Consider the following 24,275-nt stretch of genomic DNA (forward strand, 5'->3'; position numbering starts at 1 on the left):
AGGCTGCGCCTCTCCCCGCCAGCCCTTTTCCCTCCGGCAGGAGCACACCCGAGGCGCACGGGCTGAGCGCAGCCATGAAAACCACCCCGGCACGGGCCTCAGCAGCCGACGGTCCCGGCGGGCGAGCGGCCAAGCCGGGGCGGAGCCGGGCCGACACCTCTGCCCACGCCCGCCGCGGCCCGGCCCTCACCCCGCCCGGCCCCGCCACCTCCCCCGGCGCGACGGGGCGCGGTGCGGGCAGCCCGCGGCGGCAGGGCAGGGCCGGGCAGCCGCCCGCCCGGCTCCGCGCCGCCCCGCGCCCTTTCCCAGCCCCCGCCGGCGAAGCCAGCTCGGCGGCAGCGGCCCAGCGCGAGCACCTCCCTTCCTTCCCCCGGGGCGCTGGGTGTTGCTGTTGTTTTGCTGCCGCCGCGGGTCGGCCGGGGTGGACGCGGAGGGAGGGGAGCAGGGAGGGGTGCGCCGCGCCGCAGGGCCGGTGCCAGGTGCACGCCTCTGCCTGACACACGGGCGGGGAGGAGGAGCTGGACGGGCAGGTTTGTCGGTGGGGCGGCCCCGCTCCCCTCCCCTCTCCTCCCCGGGCTGCTGGGGATAATTAGTGTCTGTGCGCGGCTGTCTGCCCCCGGGAGGCAGGGCGGGCGCGCAGTCGGTGCGTGCCCGGCTGTTTGTGAGCGGTGACTCGCCCCGGCCCCTCGGCGGAGCCTCCACCCCGCGGGCGGGGACCCGCCCGGCCGCGCTCCCTGCCGTGACCCTCCCACCGCCACTCACCCCGCCGGCCCGGGGAGCCTGGCAGGGCGAGCGGCGCCGGCGTCATGTGACAGTGCGGCCCGGTGCCAGGAGCCCGGGGGGAAGGCGAGCGGGCGGAGGGCGGGAGCGGGCAGCTCCTCCTCGCACACAGAGCCGGAGACACCGCCGAGCCGCCTCAGCCCGGGGACGCGGGACACGCCGGCCTCGCGCCACCAGTCCCGCTACCGACCGCGACCCCCGGCGCCGCGGGAGCCGACGGAGTCGCGGCGCGCTCCGCACCGCCTGCCGAGCGTAAGTGTGAGGGCGGGGGCGATGCGGGGGCCGGGCCGTGCCGGCTACGGGATGGAGGTGCCGGAGGAGCAAAGTTTCCAGGCGCTGCGAGCAGCGCGCAGCCCGAGGCGGCGAGGTGATGCCGCAGGAGCCGCAGGCACGGCGGGGTGGCGGGAGCCGGGTCTTGTCAGGCCGCAGTTGCGGGAGGGGGAGCAGGGCTCGCCGCGGGGGTCCCTCCGCGGAGCCTGGGGAACTCGCGGCGCGGCCGGCGGAGCCGGGGCTGAGGCCGCGCTGTCCGGCGGGCTGGCAGCGCACCTGTGTGGCCGCGGGGCCGCTCGGGGGGCGCCTTCCCCGGCCGCCTGCCCCGGCTGTGCCCCGCGGGAGGGCCCGCGGCCGCCCGCGGCCCCCGGCCTCTCGCCGGGCGGCACCGGCGCGTCTCGGGGTAGAGACCGAGGTGCCGTGGGATCCCGGGCGGCGTACAGCGCCCGAGCTGAAAGCGCAGCGGGCTCGCTCGGCTCCTCGGGCGGCGGGATAGGTGCCAGGGCAGGAGCTCCTGTCCCAGCCCTAACGCGGAGCGGATCGGCCAGCGCCATGTCCCCTGCTTAACTCCTGGGGAAGTCTAGGATGAAATCGGCTCCCAAAAGCCTGCCTCTCGAATTGTCACGTCACCTTAGCACCGCTTGGCCGCCATGCAGGCGAAGGTAAAACGTGGGACAGCACAGCAGCGACGTGTGGAGTTAGAAATAACCTTTCCTCTGCTAGATGCCTTGTGTTGGCTTTCTCATTTTTAAATGTTTATTTCTGTTTGTTTTTTGTTTTTAACCGAAATGAAAATAGCAGTTACTTGCCTTGGACTGTCAGGTGAGTGCCTGGCACAGCGAGGGGAGCCCTGGCAAAGGAAGGCTCAGCAACACGAGCCTGTGCTGGGAGAACACAGAACCTAACTGGAGCTTGGGAGGAAGACCTAGTTCAGAATAGTTTAAGTGGTCGTTCAGGAGTTACAGTAAAAAATACATTAAAGTTGTTTTGTGCATTTCCCTTTTGATTCAGGTACTGTACCTGTGTGTATTTTATTCACTTCCTCACCTTTGAAAATTCAGGAAGTGTCACTGTTTGTGGAACTGGACTCTAATGGTTTAATTGTTGGGAAAAGCTGATAGTAGAGCCCTGGAGACTTGAAGATTCACTTAAATTAATATTAATAAATATACATTATCTGTATATTTGAAAAGAAAATTACATGGCTGCTGACTAGTGACTTTTTCATCAAATACTTTTAAGATATTGGCGTGATAATCACATGAGCAGCTGGTACTTGTGTGAGAGGAATTACATCTGGATTTGATAATCCCACCTGACCCAGAAGACACTTCAAATTAGCTTTCACCTTGTATTTTTAAGAATATATTGTATCAAAATATTAAAAATATAAAAAACCCTAGTATCAAGATATAAAAAACCTGAGCTGACTTGAGTAGCCTTTTTTTCACACGCAGGCAAATACTTCTGTTTTTTTTTTTTTTTTTTTTTAACCTGTGCTCGCTATTATAGCTATGGTAGGGATTGCAAGAGAGACTGGGGGTAAGGATGAGGGGTGTGGGACAGGAAAGAATGCTAAATGATCTCTCCCTGCCCTGAGAATCCAAGCAAAATTTCCTCCAAGTTGCAGAGCTGCAAGGGAGCCCTTAGGTACTGTGAGCAACACCTGTTTAGCCAACAGCAAAAGCCTTCAGATAAATAAAGGTGTGAGTGAGATGAGTTGAAGACTCAGTGACAATAGAGATGTTATACAGTCACCAAATTATCTATATTTGCAGTTATTCAGTATGAAGGACTAAGGAACTGATACTATTGGCATAAAACTTACACCCACGCCTTGCTGTGTAGATGCTGTACTACCCAATTTTTTAATCCATGTTCATTATTAAATTCCAGCCTTAGAACCCCCCAGCATTCATTGGTATTGTGGTACTCATCCACATAATTTGCTCTTATAGTCTCACATTTGATCATATTAGATGTCCCATTCGTGGTATATAAATAACTGATGCAAGGTATCTAAGAGAAAAGAGAGTATTTGAAACCACAGTTTTGAAGGAAAACAAGTATTGAAGTTGCACTACTGCACGAAATCTAGACAAATTGTGCTGTTCCTCTGCTTCAGCTTACTTCTTTTATTCAGCTTTATATGCGGGTGCTTCAAAAATAAAAGTAGTAAATTCATGGGAAATCAGGTTCTGAAATGAAGTCTGAGTGCATATGAAAACAGGGATGTGGAAGGCTGAGCATGTGATGGCTTAGAAAAATATTCTTGGGTGCGCTGGGTGACGTTGGTCCTCAGCTATGGAGCTGTAGTGAGTGAGTGAGCCACTGTCCAGGAGCAGCCCCAAGCTTTGGAAATCCTGCCTGCAATGGTCTCATCCCCCAGCTGTGTCTGCGAGGAAGGTGCTTACTGCCAGGCTGGGCACTGCCTCTTTGATGTCATGAAGCCGGAGCTCTGGTTAGCTACCGGCACTCTGTAAATACAGTAATAAACCAACTGGTCTACGGGAAGGTTTCAGCGAGTCCTCCTGACCTGTGGTGTCTTAAAATCTGCTGCTCCCTCACGTTAAGGGAGCCTGTTTGTAAATAGGGCAGGTCCCCGCATAAGGACAGTGTTTTCATTCACACCCAATGAACAAACACCTCCACCCACTGTTGTTGTTTTAAAAGACTCCAGCTGCTCATGAATATAGGGTCAGGGAGAGCCGCCTAAATGTTTCTCTGTGCTTTCTCCCCAGCGCAGCCAGCAGAGCTGTTTCCTGTTCTTTGTTTCAAGGCTGGGGTTTGCGTCACACATTCCAAGTGGCATATGTGGTGCTCTTTCCTGTTTCAGGCTGTTTTCTGGCAGTTCGGTAGCCTCGTCCAGGCCCCTTGTCACTGCCCCTCAACTCCCAATCCCCACCCGATGAGTTATCATGTCTCTACACACTCGGGATTGCTTAAGATGCCTGTGTTATGTCATAACGAGGTTCCGAGTTAACCTTTAACGTGCACCCTCAACTCCAGTGTAATTATGGGGGTGAACTGGAGTTTTTAGCTCTGTTCGCTGAAAACTAGAACTCAAGTGTCCAGAAAGTTGTGAGCCAGTTTTCTGCTCTCACTTGCTCATCAGCTGATCTGGAATAGCTCCATTAAAGTCACAGAGTTGAACTGATGTGTAAAGAGTATAAGTGAGAAGAAAGTTCACATCTGTAGGCTTATAGTTGTGAGAGGGTTTTGACTGCAGCCCTTATTCAACCTGAATGGATCACTATAAGCACTTTGTATTTCCAAATCTCAAAAGAAGTAGGTATTTTCTTCTTATACAGACTAGAAGATTCATTGTCTTCCAGATGTAAGACAGAAAGTGAGGCACTGCTAACTTTTCTTTGGCATTAATAAGTATGGCTGTCCTGTACTTTATTTTGCATTTTTGAATGCTTAAAAGTAATTGTTCTACTTCTGTTTTTGTATTCATATTTCCCTCTCACCCTGTTGCAGGCAGACATAGTGAAAAATTGAGAGGAAATTGAGAAAAACATGAATCTTTCTGTTGCTTTGAATCTGACAGAAGACAAGCTAAAGGATCCAGGCCAAAGCTCATTGAAATTGAGAGAAAAACTTGCATTCACTTCAGTGTGCCCTGGATAAAAATGCAAGATGGAGTATTTATTCTTCTCTGTCTCTTATGGGCTGGAATATGTATGGTTTCTATACACACAGAAATGCTTCCACCCTTCAATTGTTTTTTTTTTTTTTTGTTCCCAGTTGTTTTTATAAGTAGTCTTTTAGTTCCTGCACTTGCACTTCTGGATGCTACAAGTTAGCTATTTGAGATCACTGAAAGTATCTTTAGGAAGTATCTGAATTATGCACTTTAAACTTCTTTTAGAGTTTAATTGTATGTGAAAAAAAAATATTAGATTATATGCACATACTTACAGCAAACTCTTTTTTGTCTGTTCAGAAATCCAGATAAAAAGAAGTATTTGGCTACACAGTTTCGGTAAGTTGTTTATTGATTATTTTTATGTATTGCTCTCAGTTATTTTTATTTTGTTGTTTTTTTCTGTTCATTTTAGAACACTATGGATGAGTTTACCCATTAGAACACAATTACATATTTAAATGTATTATCTTGCACTCTTAATTTGCCCAAGATTTCAAACAGTTAATCTTTTTTTTCAATGGCAGAGGAAAAGAGTTGCATTTAACTGTGTTTATTATTGGAAACTGCTGTATAATAAATGCAGTAAATTTTGTGGTTCACACCTTTTTGTAGCCAGAAGTTCTATAAAATAGGGAACTGAGGTTAAAATTATAATAATTTTTGTAAACCAACTTTTAAATATTAATTAACACCGCTAACAGGAGGTCTTTTGGAGTTCTTTTATGCTGTCAGCATTCAATCTTTGTGTTTTCATTCCGAGGCTAGTTGCTTCCAATCCAGAATATGAAATTTGGCAGAGCTGGTTTTAGGAGAGATTTAACTCTTCCCTGTGAAGCATTCACTTGATGTCAAAGCTTCCTTTGAGGGTTTTGTAGCTGTAGGTGATATCTCCCAGGGGAAGGAAGTGTTAGTGTAGATCAGCCAACTGGAAAATACAAAGCTCCAACAGGTTTTAAATAGTAAACTTACTCAGAAGGGAAAAAACCTCCAACCAAATGCATGGTCTGCCTAGCATGCGGTCTGTATGTGTTACCAACCACCTAACCTGATCCATGAAGACATGACAGAGTTTCTACTTTTAAAGAGTCTAAGCTGCTTTGATCACTGTCACATTTGTACCCACTACACTTTCCACCTCTTTTCTGTGGTTGTTATTATTTTTTCATCTCTATGGGTTCATACAAGTTCATCAACATTTTCCCTGTATTCAGATTCTTGACTGATTCTTGTTCAAATCAGTCATTTAGGCTGTATTCATAAATGTATACTTCCTTTCTCCAGCATTAGATTTTCTTTCTTCCTTCTCATGCTATAAAAATGTTGAATCTCTTTTTCATGTTTCCTGAAATAGCAGAACCCTTCACATAAGGGAACAGTATTTTCTGTCATTTTTCCCTCACAATTAGAAGGTTTAATATTTCTCCTTTAAAATTATCCTAAAAATTAACCCCTTAAGAAAAACACAACAAGAAAAGCGAAGTTCAGTTTGGAAGGGAGAGATTATCATACTATTCCACATACTTCATTTGTTTTCAAAAGTCTGATCTTTTATCCTTACTAGACTGTTTCTCCTTCTAAGAAGTAGCTTGAGACAGGAAACCAGACCATAGTCTGCCCTGATAAGGGGGAATATTGTCTAATGGAGGTGCCTCAAGAGCTTTTCTTTCTTCTCTTAGGTTCAGTAAGTATAGAACTGAAGGTTGAACAGGGTTTACATGGACTGATTTTTTTCTTGGTAAAGAGGATATTTTCTTAACAAGCACTACAAGAACATTTTTTCCCAAGATTTTTACATTCAAGAAACCCATTTCCAGACACGTGGCTTCAAAGAGTCTACAACAGTATTATCAGAAATTTAATTGAAATACCGATTAGTCTGCTGCGTGTCAAAGCAGTTCTAGGTCAAACAAGGTGACATCAACCAAGTTATGATGCACAAGTTGTACAAAAGGACAAGTTTTTCAGCCTCCTTGCAGTCCTGAAAGGAGGAAAAGATTTTCAAGTCTTTGCTAAGAAACAAATATAGTTTGAAATACTAAATACCAGAATTTGGCAGAAATTTTCTGTAGAAATCTGTAGAAATTTTCTGTAGAAAAAGGCTTGTTTTCTTAATGCCTATCAATAAAACTTTGAGGAGAAAATTTTTGCCTAGGTGCCATTTTCTCTTACAAAATATTCTAACTTTTTCAACAGTGATTTTTTTTTTTACCCAGTGGAAATCCTGCAAATAAGCAAACACAGAAAGCTATTGATCAGTAGAACATTTTCTTGGTGTGCTGGTTCTTCCTGATTGTCCTGCTCTGTTCTTCATGGTCTGGCTGCTCTGGTCTCTTCCCACAGCCCCATGTCTGGACCTTTGTTGCTTTGGCTGAGTCTGACTGCTGTGCTGAGCTGGAGAGCTTTGCCTGCTGCTATTTTGGGGTCAAGTGCAGTTGAGCACTTGCTTACTTCCCATTAAAGTTAATGGAACTTTAGAAACACTTTTTTGCTGACTCAGGTCTTGATGAGCAACTGGTACAGTAAAGTGCAAACACGTTAGGAGCTCTGGAAAGCAGCTTTTGTCTTTTGTTCCTCCACAGGGAATGTTTGTCTCAGAAACTGGTTCCTTTCTCCCAAATCCTTGGAGGTTCCACTGAAGACAACTTCTCACCTGGGTTCAGGAAACATCCCTTCCCTTTTGGATTTCTTCAGGGGAGAATCTTCTGATGCTATTGCTTCTCTCTTGTATCAGAGGAAGTTTGACTTGAGGTTCACAGAAGTCACAGGTTCAGAGCAACAGGTCTGAGTCACAAAGTGCTTGGACTGAAGAGCTTTTGCAACGTGACAATATTTGCTGCTGGATTCAACCAGTGCTGCAAGAGCTGCAGCTGCTTGCAGAGGGCACTCATGCAGTGCTAATTTAGCAGATATCATTACATTATTCTGTAATTATATTGACAATAGCAATCATACCTTGAAGTTTCTAGACAAAGTCTTGCTGCACATGGGGCAGCATTCCCTTGCTTCACCCAGGCACAAAGACTGAGGAAATAAGCCCTATGTGTTCTCAGGCAGAGTGAAGAGGGTCAGAATGTGTGGTCACCATCTCCCTGTCTGCAACAAAAGTCAGTCACTGACTGCTCTTCCAGGTATTTAAGGAGAGGACAGACTTTATATTATAATAAGCCTTTGTTGTTGGATGTGCACAGTCAAAACTGGCCCTCCACCCCACCCTTTCCTTTCAAAACAGGTCTGCAGAGTTGGTGGACCTTGAAGGTAGATGTGCAGGGCTGCTGGGAGTAGCTGCACTGTGGTTGCCCTTTTCCAGCTGCTCTGCAGTGCAGATGTGTAGTCTGAGTGCATTTTTTAACCACTTTGCACTTTTCATCCAGGGTAAATAGTCCATACAAGCTCTTATTGTCAAAATACATGTTTAAGTACTTCTAAACTTTCATGTAATCTAAATTATGTCTCTGAAACAATAAACCATACTCCTGTCAGGAAGTTAATATTGAGAAGTGTTCAATCCTGACAAGGAGATGAACTCTAATGATGATGAACTTCCCTTCTGGAATGGATACCTTGCTGTATGCTGGATCAGAAGGGCAGAGTGTGGTTCTGGCTTGCTGTCTTCACTGGACTTCAGATAGGAGAATACTGAGGGACTTTGCCTGGACTCTGCCTTGCACCTGTCCTTATTTGCATACAAAACCCAGTTGCTTCATTTGTCTTTCTGAAGTATAGGGTGTGTGGAAAATCTTATCAAAAGCTGTGTCCTGTTTGGACAAGTTGGACTGACTTGGCAGAGATCCACAGGGTGGAGTGAATGGGAGGAGGCAAGAAAGTAAAACTGGGTGGCTTGTTAGCAGAAAAATGGAGGGAGAGCAAAAAAAAAAGAGGGTGGAATGTTTGCTTACCGGATTGCAGTTAATTATTTAGTTTCAGATTACATTCATTTAAAGTTCTTTTACCTCACATGAGAAAACCCTTCAATGCAAAACAGCTCACCTATTAAAGTCAAAGACAAAAGTTCTTATTTTTTAATACATTTAACATGAATGTATTTTTGTCACCTTACCAGTTTTTCCAGAGCACCTCAGGAATGAGAGAGGGTATTTTGATCTTCCAGAAATTATTTGTATATGCTAAACAATTTGCAGACTTTCAAACAAGTTTATTCTGAAATCATTCTGTAATTCATTCCTCTGTAATAGAAACAGGCAAGACTGTTTCCCTTCACTGTTGCCCCCTTGTCAAATGACTAGGAGAGAAAGACTGAGAAGTTTTGGGTTAATAGGCATGATTTTACAACTATACTGGAAAAAATTACCTACTTCTTAGTAGAAGTACCATGCTTTGTGTGTCAGTGTACATGCACATATTTGCTCATGAGTGTGTTCCAAGCTATCAATTTGGAGCATTATTTTTAAATACAAAGAGGACTCTTCTGTGAATTTATTTACGGCCTTAGAAAAATGTAATTTTGAGCTAAATTTTAAATGCCAGATCCAAAGCTGACTTAATATTGATTCTGTAGCAGTCCTACAGGACCAAGTGTTACATTTTAATTAATATCCTGTTCTAGAAAATTGGTTTCCAGTCACTATCAAATGGGGAAAAGAAACTTGATTAAGAGTAACATGGTAAAGAATAACATCCTATACTCCAATGCAGCATAGTAAACTTACATAAAAGTAAAGTTTTGCTCTGCTGTTCTTAGATGACTGCACTTGGGAAAGACTGAGAATTACTTTTCACTTTTGTTCAGAGTAGTACACTTCCTGTTGTCTATGTCAGTTTAATTTCTGCACAGTGATTTGGAGCTATCTCAGGAAACACAGAAATGTGTAGCATGAGATGTGAAATGGGTATCAAGTGTCTTTTCACACACTTCCTTGGAGTAAAAGGTGAAAAGGAGAATTCTTAAACTGAAGAAAATACAGTTTTAGAATTACAAAAATTACAGAAAGGATGAGCATCATTGCATTTACTTAGAACAAACTTTCTCTCCTTCCTTCCTTCCTTCCTTCCTTCCTTCCTTCCTTCCTTCCTCCGTCCTTCCTTCCTTCCTTCCTTCCTTCCTTCCTTCCTTCTTCCTTCCTTCCTTCCTTCCTCTTCCTTCCTGCCTTCCTTCCTTCCTCCTTCCTTCCTTCCTTCCTCCTTCCTTCCTTCCTTCCTTCCTTCCTTCCTTCCTTCCTTCCTTCCTTCCTTCCTTCCTTCCTTCCTTCCTTCCTTCCTTCCTTCCTTCCTTCCTTCCTTCCTTCCTTCCTTCCTTCCTTCCTTCCTTCCTTCCTTCCTCCTTCCTTCCTTCCTTCCTTCCTTCCTTCCTTCCTTCCTTCCTTCCTTCCTTCCTTCCTTCCTTCCTTCCTTCCTTCCTTCCTTCCTTCCTTCCTTCCTTCCTTCCTTCCTTCCTTCCTTCCTTCCTCCTTCCTTCCTTCCTTCCTTCCTTCCTTCCTTCCTTCCTTCCTTCCTTCCTTCCTTCCTTCCTTCCTTCCTTCCTTCCTTCCCTCCTTCCTTCCTTCCCTCCTTCCCTCCTTCCTTCCCTCCTTCCCTCCTTCCCTTTCTCTCTCTCTCTTTCTTTCTTTCTCTTTCTTTCTCTTTCTTTCTTTCTTTCTTTCTTTCTTTTCTTTATCTCTTTTATTTTCTTTTCTTTATCTCTTTTATTTTCTTTTCTTTATCTCTTTTATTTTCTTTTCTTTATCTCTTTTATTTTCTTTTCTATTTCTTTTCTTTCCTATTTCTTTCCTTTCTTTTCTCCTTCCTTCCTTCGCTAAAGTACAAATTGGTGTGTTACTTTATCTATGCACATACAAGCTAAAAATCAAAAGTTTCTGGGAACCTGAAAGGAATTAGTTCCAAATTCCTATGTAGGAGTTCTGAGTGGCTACATTTTACTGTAAATTTTTTTTTCATGTCTAAAAGTACAACTTTTTTGTTTTCACAATGCAGATGAATGTATGAGAATATGAATGATGCATAGATATGTGGATATATTTCTGGAAAGTCAGTATTCTGAAACATTAGTTCTAGCTATGTGACATGTTGAAACCTGAAAAAGATAATCAGATAACAGTTATCTGAATGATAACCATTCAAAGAAAATAGTATAATTAATAACCTTCTCACAAACATACTTAAGGTGGTTACAGAACTATCACAACTTTTAGTAAATAGTGCCATCTTACACGACTGCTCCCAAACTAAAACTTCATACTAAGTTTAAACTGGAAATTGCATTAAGCTGCATTATTTGTTTCACTTCAGTTTTGTGATTTGTTTTTGTCAGGCCTTCAACTTTTATAAGATGAATTATGAAGATACTATAATTTACTCAGCTACTTGTTTGTTTCCATTATTCAAAGTGCACACTGTTGTAATATATTTCCAGAAGTCTTTAACTGAATAAAATAGTAGACTAGTAACAACTCATTCCATCTTTCTCTGGGAGCTCTTAACAAATTTTGTTAAACAAATATTAACTGCGAAATTGTTCATTAGCGTAAACTTATTAGAATCGTTTTAATTTGAGCAGGTACATCTGTAAATGTTCATTTGCATTTCTGGGAGAATTTCCCAGCCACAGCTACAAATCTGTTGGTGAGCCTTGAGCCTGTGCTGCAGGGTGAGTTGCAGATGGTGGAGTCTGGCTGTATTCGCTTCTTTCCAGTGCCATCTACTGGCCAAATTTAATTTGTGTCATTTAATTTTGTCCTCACATCTTAAAAGAGGTCGTACCTTCCAGGCAGGGCTGAGAAGTATACGGTGCATGGTCAGAACTTGCTCCTTTGACATCAGTCATATAATGTATAACCTCGAGTGAATTTTTAAACAGCTTGGCAGCTTCTAAATCTCATTGTGAGCAACTTCCCTTTGCTTCCCCTTGGTTTCTCTGTGTACCCTTATGGCTTCACTTCTGAGTATCTTCTTTCCTTCCCAGTATCTTTCCAAAATGACCATAGCAAATGTGTAGTATGACAGTTATGACATACTTTACACTAAATACTTTGATTTCAGGCATTTATTTAGACATTGGACAAGTAAGGTTGAACACTATAGGAAAAAAAACCCTCAAGCTACACAGAATGCAAGCAGATTTTTTAGTGTTTCTATTTTGCACAGTTAACACAAATAGTTGTTGAATTGTCAGTAAATCTATTATGTTGTAATAACTGATATATTTTTTCTTTTAAGTCATTGTAGCATGTTGAATGTAGTCCAAGCTAGTCTTGTATTTTAATCTTTTTTTTTGCTTTGGTATCAGTGTCACTGTATGTGATCTACTGAGTGTTTCTATTAGAACTCTTAGGAAAGAGAGATCCTCTCCACAATCATTTCACTTGTATAAACAAGATTATTCTGAGGTTGTAATGCTGATGAGAAATGTCTGGTGTAAGCAGTGATTTGTTAAAACACTTGACAGCTAATGAAAGTGAAAATTCTGTGGTCTTAGTGTGCTGACATGCACAACAAAAATTAAATTTTACTCTTAAAGTGAGCAAATGTCCCTTTGTTTCAATAGCAATTTAGAAGGAACAAACTTGCAATAAATTCAGTCAAAGATTTAAAAATCTGTGTTAGCAATGGATAAATATTCATATTAATCTAACAAAATAGTAGAATCTCCACAATTCAGAAAGTTGATTTGGGTATTTCCTGTGGCTTTCTAACACCTTGTCTTTCCCCAGCAGGACAGAACCTCGCAGGCATCAGAACAGGTGAATAAAAAAGATGCTAATGTTTGACCCAGTCCCTATCAAGCAAGAAGCCATGGAGCCTGTTTCAGTGGTAAGACTTATATTGGCCCTAAAAATGACTCTTTAGTTTTTTCACCTCTAAATTCATAAGCAGATGTAATTAAGCTTTGGACTAGCTTAGGAAAGCACATGAAGCTCTATTTTGATCTTTGTGCAATCAGGTTCGTGTTCTAGGAAAACTTTCTGTAGTTTATGAATTTATTTCCTTGAAAGACCTGACCAGTTGCCTATCAGAGGAGAGAGTGTCCATGTACTCCTGAGCCACAGCTCTGTAAATATCTTCTCTGTAGCTCGTGCTGCTGATGGAGGCAGGTTGAAATTAAGTTGCCACGATTCACAGTGAAGTGACAATAGCCTGTGGTTTCATTGTTACACCTTTGAACTAAGTGAACAGCTTCTTGCTGTGCCTTTTTCTGTTTTTCTCTTGGTTGTGGTAACAGGTGCCCCTGGCTAGCTCTGCTCTAAATAACAGAAAATTAATCCTGCAAAAACCCAACCCAACAATGGCTTTTTGCTGGGTAAACTGGTTGCACTACTTTAGCAAGTGAATAAATGAGAACTAGGGTAATGGAGAAGGAATGTGGGGGGAAAAAAGGGGAAGACGAGACACTTCTTTAAAACTGGGTTAATTTTCCATGAACTTAGAGTATAGAATCATCTTAAAGAAGAGTCTGGTAAGCAAAAGCAGCAGGGATGTGTAGGTGGGAGCAGTACAATTAGAATTGTGTTGATACAGGCTGCTGCTGAAAGGGTAGGTTTTGACTTTGCTCCCTCCATACCAGTTTTGTGTCTCCTTTGAGTAACTGAAGAATTGAGTGGTCCTAGAATAATTTGGAACCTTTGGATCAGCTCACTTAATGGTCAGAATTGCTTACCCACCAAAAATACTCATTTTTTTTGGTCAGGTCAGGAAGCTGATCTGACTCATGCTGTGCAGCTGCTCAATATTAGAGCAAGGGGAGGGGGGAGGATGAGAGAACAGGACCTCCCCTTTCAGCTTCTAGTCTGCAATAACAGATTAAGTGTAACATAAAACCACACCCCTAGAAAGGCTGATCCATTAAAAGGGTGAAGTCAGTGAGCGTAACTCAGAGTGCATTAAGCTTGTGCTCTGAATTACATCTTTTAATGGAAAGTTTGTTTCCTGTTTTGTTTAAAATAAAGAATAATTTTCATAAATTTAAATGCATCTGTAAGCAGTCTGATTTCTTCATTGCTATTAATAATATTTCTGGGAGTTAAGTTTATATGCATTTTGAAATTGCAGTTTGACTTTCATGGGGTTTTATTTGCTGGAGAGTAATGATAGAAAAATAACTGTCACTGAAAGTTACAAGAACGACAAATTCCAATATTTGGGTCAAGAAAGAACTTTATTATTGGCGAGCCTGTCTATCGCTTTAATCACAATTATTGTGTAACTATATTAAGATTAGTGGTGATTATCTGCTATAATCTAAGATTATCTAATGGTGTCCATTGAAATCAGAAGAGAGGCTGATTTTACAAAAGAAGTGTCATTGCTGCCTTTTGGGCCACCTTTTGTGCACATTGGCCTTCATCTCCCAAAGAAGGTTCTGCAGTGGTTTGGGGTTCTGCACAAACACACAGTTGTGTGCTTCTGCCAGATGGGCAAGGTCAGTCCCTCAAAAGGCTCACCAGGAGAGGAGCAAACAGTCTTTCCCAGACCAGCAGATGAAGTGGGAAAGAACAAGGGAGCATTTCTGATCCAAGTGCATTTCAAGACTGGAGATCCAAATACTGGTTATTCTATACCATATCCTTCTCATAGTGATGTGGTGCCTTCCATGTCTGGAGTCTTCTTCTAAGTAAGTGTAATGACTCTGGCCAGTCAGAGTGACTATTCAGAGAATTTTCCCACATCTGTATGTTTTTCTTTTCCCTTTTGCCATTGTATAAGGGAAAAAAAAGGCAGAAAAAAAGCGCAGAAAGTCTAGAGGAAAACAAGGGTTTCTAAGTGAGGTTTCCATCACTGGACACTACTTTGTTTTCCCTCAGGATGAGGGCCATGTATGTTTCAGCTTCTTGTACAGGTATAGGCTGCTTAGCCCTAAGCCCTTGAGCTCCCCAGCTCTTCTTGGTCTTGTGGCTTCCTTGGAGCCCTGGTGCCACAACAGAAACTGCTCAGGAGACACCTGTAAAGGGAGGTATTGTGATATGGAGAGAACATAGAAAAGGATAGCAGCCCCCAAGTCAGTTAGTTTTCTTGGCCACCTTTTGAGGAGGTAGAATGAGAGAGAAACTGATAGTGTGATGTTGAGAAATGCTAAGCAGAGGAGTATCTCTACTAAATAAAAAGTCTAAAATCAGGATTATTTGTATTGCATCTTCCATTCTGATAGCACCATTAGATACCAGATTAAATTAAGGAATAACTCATTCTTCTCTCTGAATGTACACTGTAGGTGTAAAGTCTGTCTTTAAAACATTGCAGTAGTTGGAGTGGAAGGAGGAAGCTAGTAATGGTTTTGACAACACTGTATTTCAGGGTGTGTGGCTGAAAGGATTAACTATACTTCTCAGGTGACTGAAGCTTGTACCCACAGTTTCATCACTCTACCAATAGCTCATACCATTTATTGAAGTGGATTATTGAACATATATTATGATAGTTCTTAATGAACTACTGACAAAGTTATCTGAGTCCTACCTAAATTACTACCTATTTGTTGTTAGGACTTTTTAAACATTTGGACAAATACCATTTGATGAAAAAAGTTGCTTTTTTGTTTGAATTTTAATAAACAGTTTTTCCTCTGTGTAGCAGAGTAGTAGAGACAAGACTTGGTCAGGCACAAGAAGTATGACATTGATTATGTGGGTCATGATGATTAGATTTATTGATAATACAGTATCTAAATATTGCCAATGCAGTATATAATACAATGAGGTCTAAAGGTCATATATATATATATATATATATGTATTCAGCTAGAAATGTCTCTGGCCTTGCAGAATGCACAACTACAAAAACAAATCACCTGTGAACTGCTTCAGGGTTTTATCTTTATATGTGACTGAATCTTGGCATTTTTACTCACTCATCCAAAAGTGGGTGTTCCAGTCTTCACTGTGGGCATATTCTGCTGGCCACCCTACAGGGGAAGGGAGATATACCTGGAAGCTGCCCACAGTCTCAGGAGACCCAGTCTGCAGCAACATTTCTACTCTTTTGCAGGCTGTGCACCAAAATCAATCACCATCATCATGGCTCCCCCATCAGAGAGCACAGAAACATCCAGACAGTTACTCCTCAAATTCCCTCCGGGTGTTCTTAGGATAAGGTTACACCTAGGGATGCTTGTTCTTTAATAGACTCCTTGGCCAAAAGCATTCCTGGAGATTTAAATTTCGTAGGCTTTTTCCTATTTAGCATTCTTGCAATGGAAGAGAAGTTCATAGGCAATGACATTGTGATCATCCCTGACAAACCTGCAGCACTGTAAATGCACTGATGCTTGGTGGTGGAATGTTTACAATTTTTTAAAACTGGGTGAACTCGGTACTGTAAACCAATAACAGGAGTTTTTAGCAGAAGTAGTTTAACAGAAGTATTTAATGTTTCTTACATGTTAAAATTTTGATCTTTTTGGCTATACCCATAATTTGATCAGATTTAATAGCTACTAAATGCTGTTAAATATTAAATTATATCAATATTTAGTGGTCTCCATCACTTAGAATGCTAATAATTTCATTGCTTGGCTCAGTAGTGCTGGCAAGTCTACAAACAGCAATAATGGCATTTAATAAAATTCTGACAAAACAATTGCCATCAAAGATGACTGTTTCAATAGATGGTATTTGTAAGAATAGTCATAAAGAGAATATCTAACTTTTAGAGATTTTAATGTAATGTTTAATGTTTGAAGATTAATCACCATTGTGTATTCTGCTTTTTTTGAATGTTTTATGGATTGATGACTCAGCTTTGTTGTTTTATCACAGTGCTATGAATGCAGGAGGAAAATTTAATATTTTCTAAACTCAGTGTTTCAAATAGTAACTGAAAAGAAGAAAATTACATTTGTGTCATTTTGCAAAAATACCTCCAGTTAACATTGACATTTAAAATGAACCAAGTGTTCCCTCACAGGGAAGACAGAGGTAAGAAACCAGGAAGATATATTGATGGAAGTATTCACCCTAGGAAGAAAAATAATTGAAATGTTATGGAAATAATTTTATGAAAATACAGTAGTTTTATACTTAATGATCTGCTTCACTTTATACCATTTTGACCATTTTTCTAGTCCCACTCATCAATAATATTTTTGGTAACAAAGAAGCAATTAGTTTCTTAATATTAGTTTACTTACCTAAAATCCAGAGAGACCATTTTATTTCAAAGAAAGTTGACAGCACGACTAAAAATTTGTGTGGATTGCATTTTCTCTGTCTCACTGCTGTGTTGGAGTATCACATCAGGTTCCATTGTGACTTAGCTGTTATTAAACAACCTCAGTTTTCAACAGTTTTTAAGTACAGTATTGGTCTGTGTGTTTGTTTAATACTACTGCGCTTTGAATTTAATGTTAATACTTCTTGGTTTACAAAAATCACTAGATATGTGTGTGGTACTTATATAATACATACATACATATGTGTGTATATATATGTGTATATATACATGTGTACAAATTATTATTAAATTGTGGAGATCATCACGGGTCAAGATTAGCTTTGAGGTTTATATTGTAATGGGAACTGCTACCACTAACAGGAATATTTTTCCAACTCACCAAATGTTTATCCTTGTACTCATTTTCCATTATTAGACTGGCTAGTTAGCTGCTTTATATCTCAAAATTAGAAAGGTTTAGATTTTACCTTTTGTACTCCTGAGTTTCTCACCCATTACTTACATAGTTCAGATGAGTATTTTGAATTGATTGTAGGGTTCAGATTCATAATTTGTTTCTTTAGTGATGACTGTTTTTCAATTGCTTTAGCAGTTGATTGGGACCCATTACTTGCAATTCTAAGCCCAACTGAACTCCCCTCTTGCCAGAATTGATGATCCTTAGTATATAGTTAGATGCTTGGCATAGCAGATGTATCTCCCAGGTCAGTTAAGAAATGTACAGATTAATATGTGACAGGCAATTTTAAAGGGAGAAAAATAGTTGAATAAGCCTTGAAGATTTTTTTTCACAGTCTGTTTTACATTGCTCCTGAAACAGTTAGTGAATCAGAACTTGATAGACTTTCCTGTGTGTGTAATCTGAGGCTTTATTTAATTCACTATTATTTCGAAAGTACATTATAATGCTTTCTCGACACTTTTTCATTTTGCCTGTTTCATTGGCTGCCTTTATTTTTCAGCAGTAGCAGTGTGTATGTGTTAATTTATTATTTGATTTTTTTGTATTTCTTTTCCACTCCTTCTGACAGTCATACCCATCCAATTACATGGACCAAATGAAGCCAAACAAATACGGTGTCATTTATTCTGCACCAAGTATGTTGCACAATAAATTCTACTCAAACCCTGAAGGACTATCAAATGGAATCCAGATGGAGCCAGTAGACCTTACGGTAAATAAACGGAGCTCACCGCCTTCAACTGGAAGTTCTCCCTCCCCGCTAAAATTTCAGACTGTGCACAGGAGAAGTTCACCTGGATTGACTCTGTCCTCACCCAGCTCACCTCTGAGTAAATTCACACCATCACCCCCAGGAGTACAGCCTCTTTCTATGCCAATAACAATCCCACCTGTCATGGCCGCTGCTCTTTCACGCCACGGACTGAGAAGCCCTGGGATACTCCCAGTTATACAGCCTGTTGTGGTCCAGCCAGTTCCTTTCATGTATGCTCCCCATCTCCAGCAGCCCATCATGGTGTCCACAGTTCTTCCAGATGAGATGGAAACTCCAAGTAGCATGCAAGGTTGGTGTTGTCAGAATTCCTCTTTATACTGTCTCATCCTGACAAAATGAGACAAATATCCAAGTACTTGTTTTCTATGAGTTGTTTGCATTTTAGGAAGTAGAACATAATTCCTGTTCTTCCAAAATAAACAGCAATAGAATTTATTGTGTAAATATTTTACCAGACTTACCAAGGTCATAGGATCACAGAATCAATTAGGTTGAAAAGACTCTGAGATCACTGAGGCCAACCTGTGACCCAACACCACCTTGTCAGGCAGACCATGAGTGCCACATCCAGCCTTTCCTTGAACACATCCAGGACAGCGACTCCACCACCACCCTGGGAAGCCCATTCCAATGTCTAATCACCCTTTCTGGAAAGAAATTCTTCCTAGTGCCAAACTAAACCTCCCCTGTGCACCTTGGAGCCACTTCCTCTAGTTCTGTCTCTAGTTGTCTGGGAGACCAATGGTCACCTGGCTACAACCTTCTTTCAGGCAGCTGTAGAGAGTGATAAGGTCTCCTCTGAGCCTCCTTTTCTCCAGGATAAACAACCCCAGCTTCCTCAGCTGCTCCTTACAACATTTGTTCTCCATACCCTTCACCAGCTCCATTGCTTTTGTTTAGAGCAATGCTCTTGTATGTAGATCTATTGAGATGTGGACTGATAATTAATGTCAGGCTGATGAAAATGAATAGAAATGTTTTGAATCAAAGTTCATCAGGAGATAACTAAAACTGAAAGATTTTGTGTTTAGTAGATATTGTCACAGTGAATGATGGATTTGTTTTAACTACAGATCTTTATGTATATTATTTCTTTCTGTAACTTCGTAATTTTTTCATGTGTTGCCTTCCCTCTCCTACCCTCTCCCCTACAGTGCCTGTCATTGAGTCTTATGAGAAGCCCACCCTGAAGAAAACAATCAAAGTAGAGCCAGGGAGTGAACCATCAAAAACTGACTTCTATCCTGAACAAATGTCACCTCCAGTGATGACCCCGTTGTCTCCTCAGCAAGTAATGTTGCAAGAGTAAGTAACTAACAGTAGTCCCAAGATCAGCAGAGGAATGGAAAGCAGTTCACTACAGCAGTTACAAGTTATGAAGAATGGGAAGGATTGTTGCTATGCTTTAGAGCATGTGATAAAATGCAGGGAAACTTTCATCCTTCTCACCACTGTCACTGTGAAATGTGATTGCAACTTTCTTTTCCCACTTCTTCAGCAATATGGGAGTTGATACATATTTATACATTGCAATAGATCTGCCAGTTATATAATGCATTTCTAAAGTGATAATAGGTCCTAATTCCTCAAGTTACTGAAAGTGGGACTCCCAATAAGCCAGTGATAATCTACTTACATAAAGCCAGCAACAAAATTGAAAGAAACTTAAAAGACAGTTTAAACTGGTATCTCTATTCGTGTGTTCATAAAGAAAGGTATTCATAAAATACCTTTTTTTAAAATGAGTGTTGTGATTTTTTCTTCTTGGAGAACCTCTTTGTCTTTTCAAAAATTTTGCCTACTTGGTGGGAAGAACCTCTTCAGGCTTACAAGTTCTGTGTATGTCCAGTGAAATTGCATTTTTACCTGAGGCCATTGTTCTGTGGGGTGATTTTTTTGGCAGCTTAAGTAGTTTCTGAAACTTTCTTCCCTCACAGCAACTTGTTTCCATCCCAGTATTAACTCATTGTGCTGGTATAGCTGTTACTGGGGCCACTGCATGAACTGATTCACAGATCTAATGTGTTTTAAAACAGTGCTGTTTGCAGAAAAAAGGACAAGGGCTGGAAGAACAAATTAGGTCTGGGACATAAACCTTTTAATTTAAAACATTAAAAAGTTCTCAAGAAAGTATCTGCAGAGCCATGGGCACTATTCCATTTCCTGTTTTCCTAGGGAAAATCCTGTCAACTTACTAAAACCATGGAATGACCCAGAGCCTGCTCATCCTTCAGCAGGCAGGGCTCTGGGTAGGCAGGCAGGCTGCCAGCGTGGTTCTGGCAGGAGCTGAAGCTGGGAGCTGAGCAGGGCTCACAGCACAGAGCCTCAGAATCCAGCACTTCCCTCTTGCTCACTGTCACCCTTGAGCTGGTTGTGTTTGACCTCACCTCACAGAGTAAGGGAAAGAGGGCTTCAAGCCAGACACTCAAAACCCAGTGTGAGTATGGTTCAGAGAGAGAAAGAAAAGCATAGCTTTGGGTGGGGGTCTCCTGTATTTTTTCCAGAACACTGCCTCTTCCTCCTGCTCATGGCCTTTGGGTTCAAAAGCACTCCACAGCACCAGGGCTGGCTACATTCCACTACAGCCTTCTTGTGGGCACCCCTCCTTGTCTTCAGTCTGGATGCAACTCCTAGACTGCAGGCTCTTTGTAATTTTTTGCCACCTAGCTTTTATAAACTATATATGCTTTTATAAACTATATGGTGTTTCTTTTCAATTGCCTTATACATTTTATTTTAATGAACATAAAATAGTAAACGTGCATGTTTATTAGTTGGTAGCTTACCTTCCATAATGGACTTACCACACAAGGGAGTCATGCTTTTATGTTCCTGGAACTAACTAGTGCTAGGTCAGGACTATCAAATGATTCAGTTTATTTTTTGTTTTTGTTAAGTCTCTTTAACAAGAGCAAACCAGTAAGTGCTGTTCCTGGCTGGTACCACACCCTTCCTCCAGGGCTGAGACTTCTGCAGGCTTGTCACCTGCATTAGTGATTTGCATTATTTACTTCCCATATTGGTCTAGTTTCCCCAGGAAACCCATCCACTGAGCAAAGAATATAAAATTTGATATAATGTGTAGGTAGCTTTGTTACAGAAGACATTTGTATGTCCATGTTTCCAAAGCATCTCCTCTGCTTGCCCATGCAGAATGTTATATTCATGGAGATTCTGTCCTTGCATTCTAACAGCTTAAATTGCTTTGTAGCTGTGCTGTGGAGCTCTAGTTCTTGCTCCTAGAGCCAGCCCTTTCAAGTTCATGTTCTGCTGTATCCAAACAAGTTTATAAATTGTATTTGTTGTCATTAAAAAATACAGACAACTCACACAAGTAATAAAATTAGATACTTAAACCTTTATTTTTAAAAATGTTGTTGTCTCATAGCTTTATAGCTATAGTTAGGCATTGAAGTTTTCATCACTATTCATTGGTTCCAGCTGCCCAGAGTGTACTATTCAGACACCTAAGCTACATTAAAGGGGCATAAGAAACCTTTAGTGTCACTGAAGGAACTAAATTTAAGACTTTTAAGTAACTTGTTTTGCTTTAGTGTTAGCTTTTGGCAGTCTATCTACATCTATCTACATCTGGGCCTATATCTTTCTATCTATAGATATATAGATATATGTGTGTGTATATATATGTAAGTAATGTTGGTAGCATTTCTGTAGGGATGGCTGGACTTTCTAGTCTGTCTGATAATCAATATGCAAGAATCAAACTTGAGGTAATAATAATCTCTGGCCAAGTATAAGGAGCCTCATTGATATATTTTCATGCAACTTTAAAAGTCTAACTCATGCTGTCAACATAGTGTGGACTGTGGTAAAGAAGGAAAAAGTTGTTGAAGTTTTAATGTAATTTTTGGAAGATATTCTCATCTCTTGAGGAGTGACACTTAAATGGGTAGACTTACATGAACTTACATCTGCTTGTAGGAGAGGGGATGAAAGAATTAGGGCTGGTTTTTTATTATTGTCACTTACTTAATATTTACCTCTGAATTTGACTCCACCCTTATAATTTTTTAAAACTGCCACACCCTATCTGATTATTGATAACATTCTGTTGACTGGCCAGCCTCCTCTCCCAAAAGGTGAAAAGGAGACATTCTCAGTGGTTTTTCCAGACATCTGTAGATGGAAAATCTAAACCACAAATGGTGTATGGCAATCCCTTTTCCCAGATGCTGCCATGTCCAGGACTAGCCTCCACGCATAATAATTTAAACCAAGTCTGTTTGCTGTCCTAAGACAGAGCTTCTCCAAAAAGACTGCTATGCAACTGCATTAAATCTGAGCATTGCTTTACAGAGCTGTTTCTTTGGAAGCTAGAAGCCTGCCTTCTTATTTAAGAGTGTGTACATCTCTGTCTAACATCACCATCTGGAGTTTCCTGCCATTATAGTATTTTTAGCCAGATTTAATGTGTGCTTGAAGAGTACATCACTCAACAGTCACAGAACCACCCATGAAAGAGAATTTGGCTCCCAGTTCCCAGCTTCTAACTCTTAAGAAAAGAATCAATAACAGAATTCAGCTTTTCCCACATGAATAATCCCCATTGAGCTGCTGTGGGGTCACAGAAAAATCTTTGATTCTTAAGCCATGCACAAGATTTTCTGTCTTTAGCACATGCCCTTTATTTTGCTGATAGAAGTAGGAAATCAGTGTTTCTAAAAACTAGGCCCTAAAGGAACTTGGAGTAAGTAACCAGTAGAACCCAGTGTTACAAAACAAGCTGATTACTAAAAACACATGAAATACATTAACTTCGAAAAGATGGGAGTTCTAGAAAGCTCCATTCTGTTGCATGGAAGAGCTGGTTTTGCAACAAGGAATGCTAATATCTGCATGTTACTTTCTACATATACTGTTTGACAAACATATATTTTGTAAGACTGATGTGGAACAAAGAATCAAGGTTGTTCCCCAGTTCTACAGCAGGGGTGTCATTCAACAGTCAAAGACACCTTTTAAGAAGCTTGTGTGTTTTCACACGCATGAACATTTATGGGTTTGTTTATGGCAGAAGTCCATGTGTAGTTTGTGTATCTTACCTGCACTGTACCTGTGGGCTTCTAAAGTGAAAAATTATGTTTGTGAAGGTGGAGGGACAACTTCAGACATCCTGTGGGTGTGCCACACAGGCTAAGCTCTACTTTTAGGAATTGACGTCAGTGGTACAAGGAGGCCGCACCCTGCTGCCACCACCAAACAGGAAATTCTTAATTACATTCTAAAGGAGTGGCTGGAACAATAAAGATTGAGTTCTGCTTTGAAACCCTAAAGATACAATTTCTTTAATAATATGGAATAGCTGTTTCCAATTACAATCAAATTAGTTGTATTTGAAGAAAAAAAATAGTGACCGAACACAAGGAAAGTTCAGGGTTTAAGAAATCTGGGTTTGACTGAAAAACACGAAGTTGTGGGGGGTCTTTCCTCTCTTAATTTTTAAAAATGAGCTAGAAAGTAGTAAAAATGGCTACATCATTTCACAAAGTGAGTAAATATTTAAAAATATTACTGGTAAAATGCACAAAATTTACTAAACCCTGTTGAATTTTTCGACATGCACGTAATGTTTTTCTTTTTGCCAAGAGACAGAGTGGTAGTGAATAAAAGGCTCTGTTATGAATCATATTAGCTGAGGTTTGCTGTGCTAAATGGTTTTTATTTTTAACATTAATTTGACTTTGCAGGAATCACCCTTCAGTTATAGTTCAGCCAGGAAAGAGACCTTTACCTGTGGAATCTCCAGACACACAAAGAAAACGCAGAATACATCGATGTGACTATGAAGGCTGCAACAAAGTCTACACTAAAAGCTCCCACCTGAAAGCTCATCGAAGAACCCATACAGGTCTGGGCCATAGCTATGCTTCTCTTTCATCGAGTCTATGGTAAAATAGTAGGCTAGGCTTGTAATTTCTGCTAATGGCCAGGTGACCATAGGTGTAAATAACAAAATGACAGAAGGTAGATCTGGCATTGTTGTGAAAATAATTATAGGCTGAGAAAAAGGCAGAGGACATAGTAGGAAAAACCTACAAGAGACTGTAAGCCAGAACAGGTTCACAGTGCATGTTGATGTGTTTTACATTCTTTGGCTCTTCACTCATTTTGTGTCCAGTTGGTTGCAGTTTACTCAATCTGCACACTCCATTAACACCAAATCAGTTCAAATTGCACTGGCTCACCTATGACATCAC

General features: G+C 41.2%; 1 protein-coding gene across 1 annotated transcript in view; it reads left to right on the top strand.

The window, feature by feature from the left end:
- The first annotated feature begins 237 nt into the window (after positions 1-237).
- Positions 238-24,275, top strand: part of KLF3 (KLF transcription factor 3) — a 28,832-nt gene continuing 4,794 nt past the window's right edge. The window contains 5 exon segments of the mRNA XM_079307517.1: positions 238-1,032; positions 12,370-12,466; positions 17,851-18,346; positions 19,212-19,362; positions 23,766-23,926. Coding sequence (XP_079163643.1) covers positions 12,410-12,466; positions 17,851-18,346; positions 19,212-19,362; positions 23,766-23,926 — 865 coding nt within the window. The 5' untranslated portion in view covers positions 238-1,032; positions 12,370-12,409.

The sequence above is a fragment of the Erithacus rubecula genome (assembly GCF_903797595.1).
Source record: "Erithacus rubecula genome assembly, chromosome: 5".
Lineage (NCBI taxonomy): Eukaryota > Metazoa > Chordata > Aves > Passeriformes > Muscicapidae > Erithacus > Erithacus rubecula.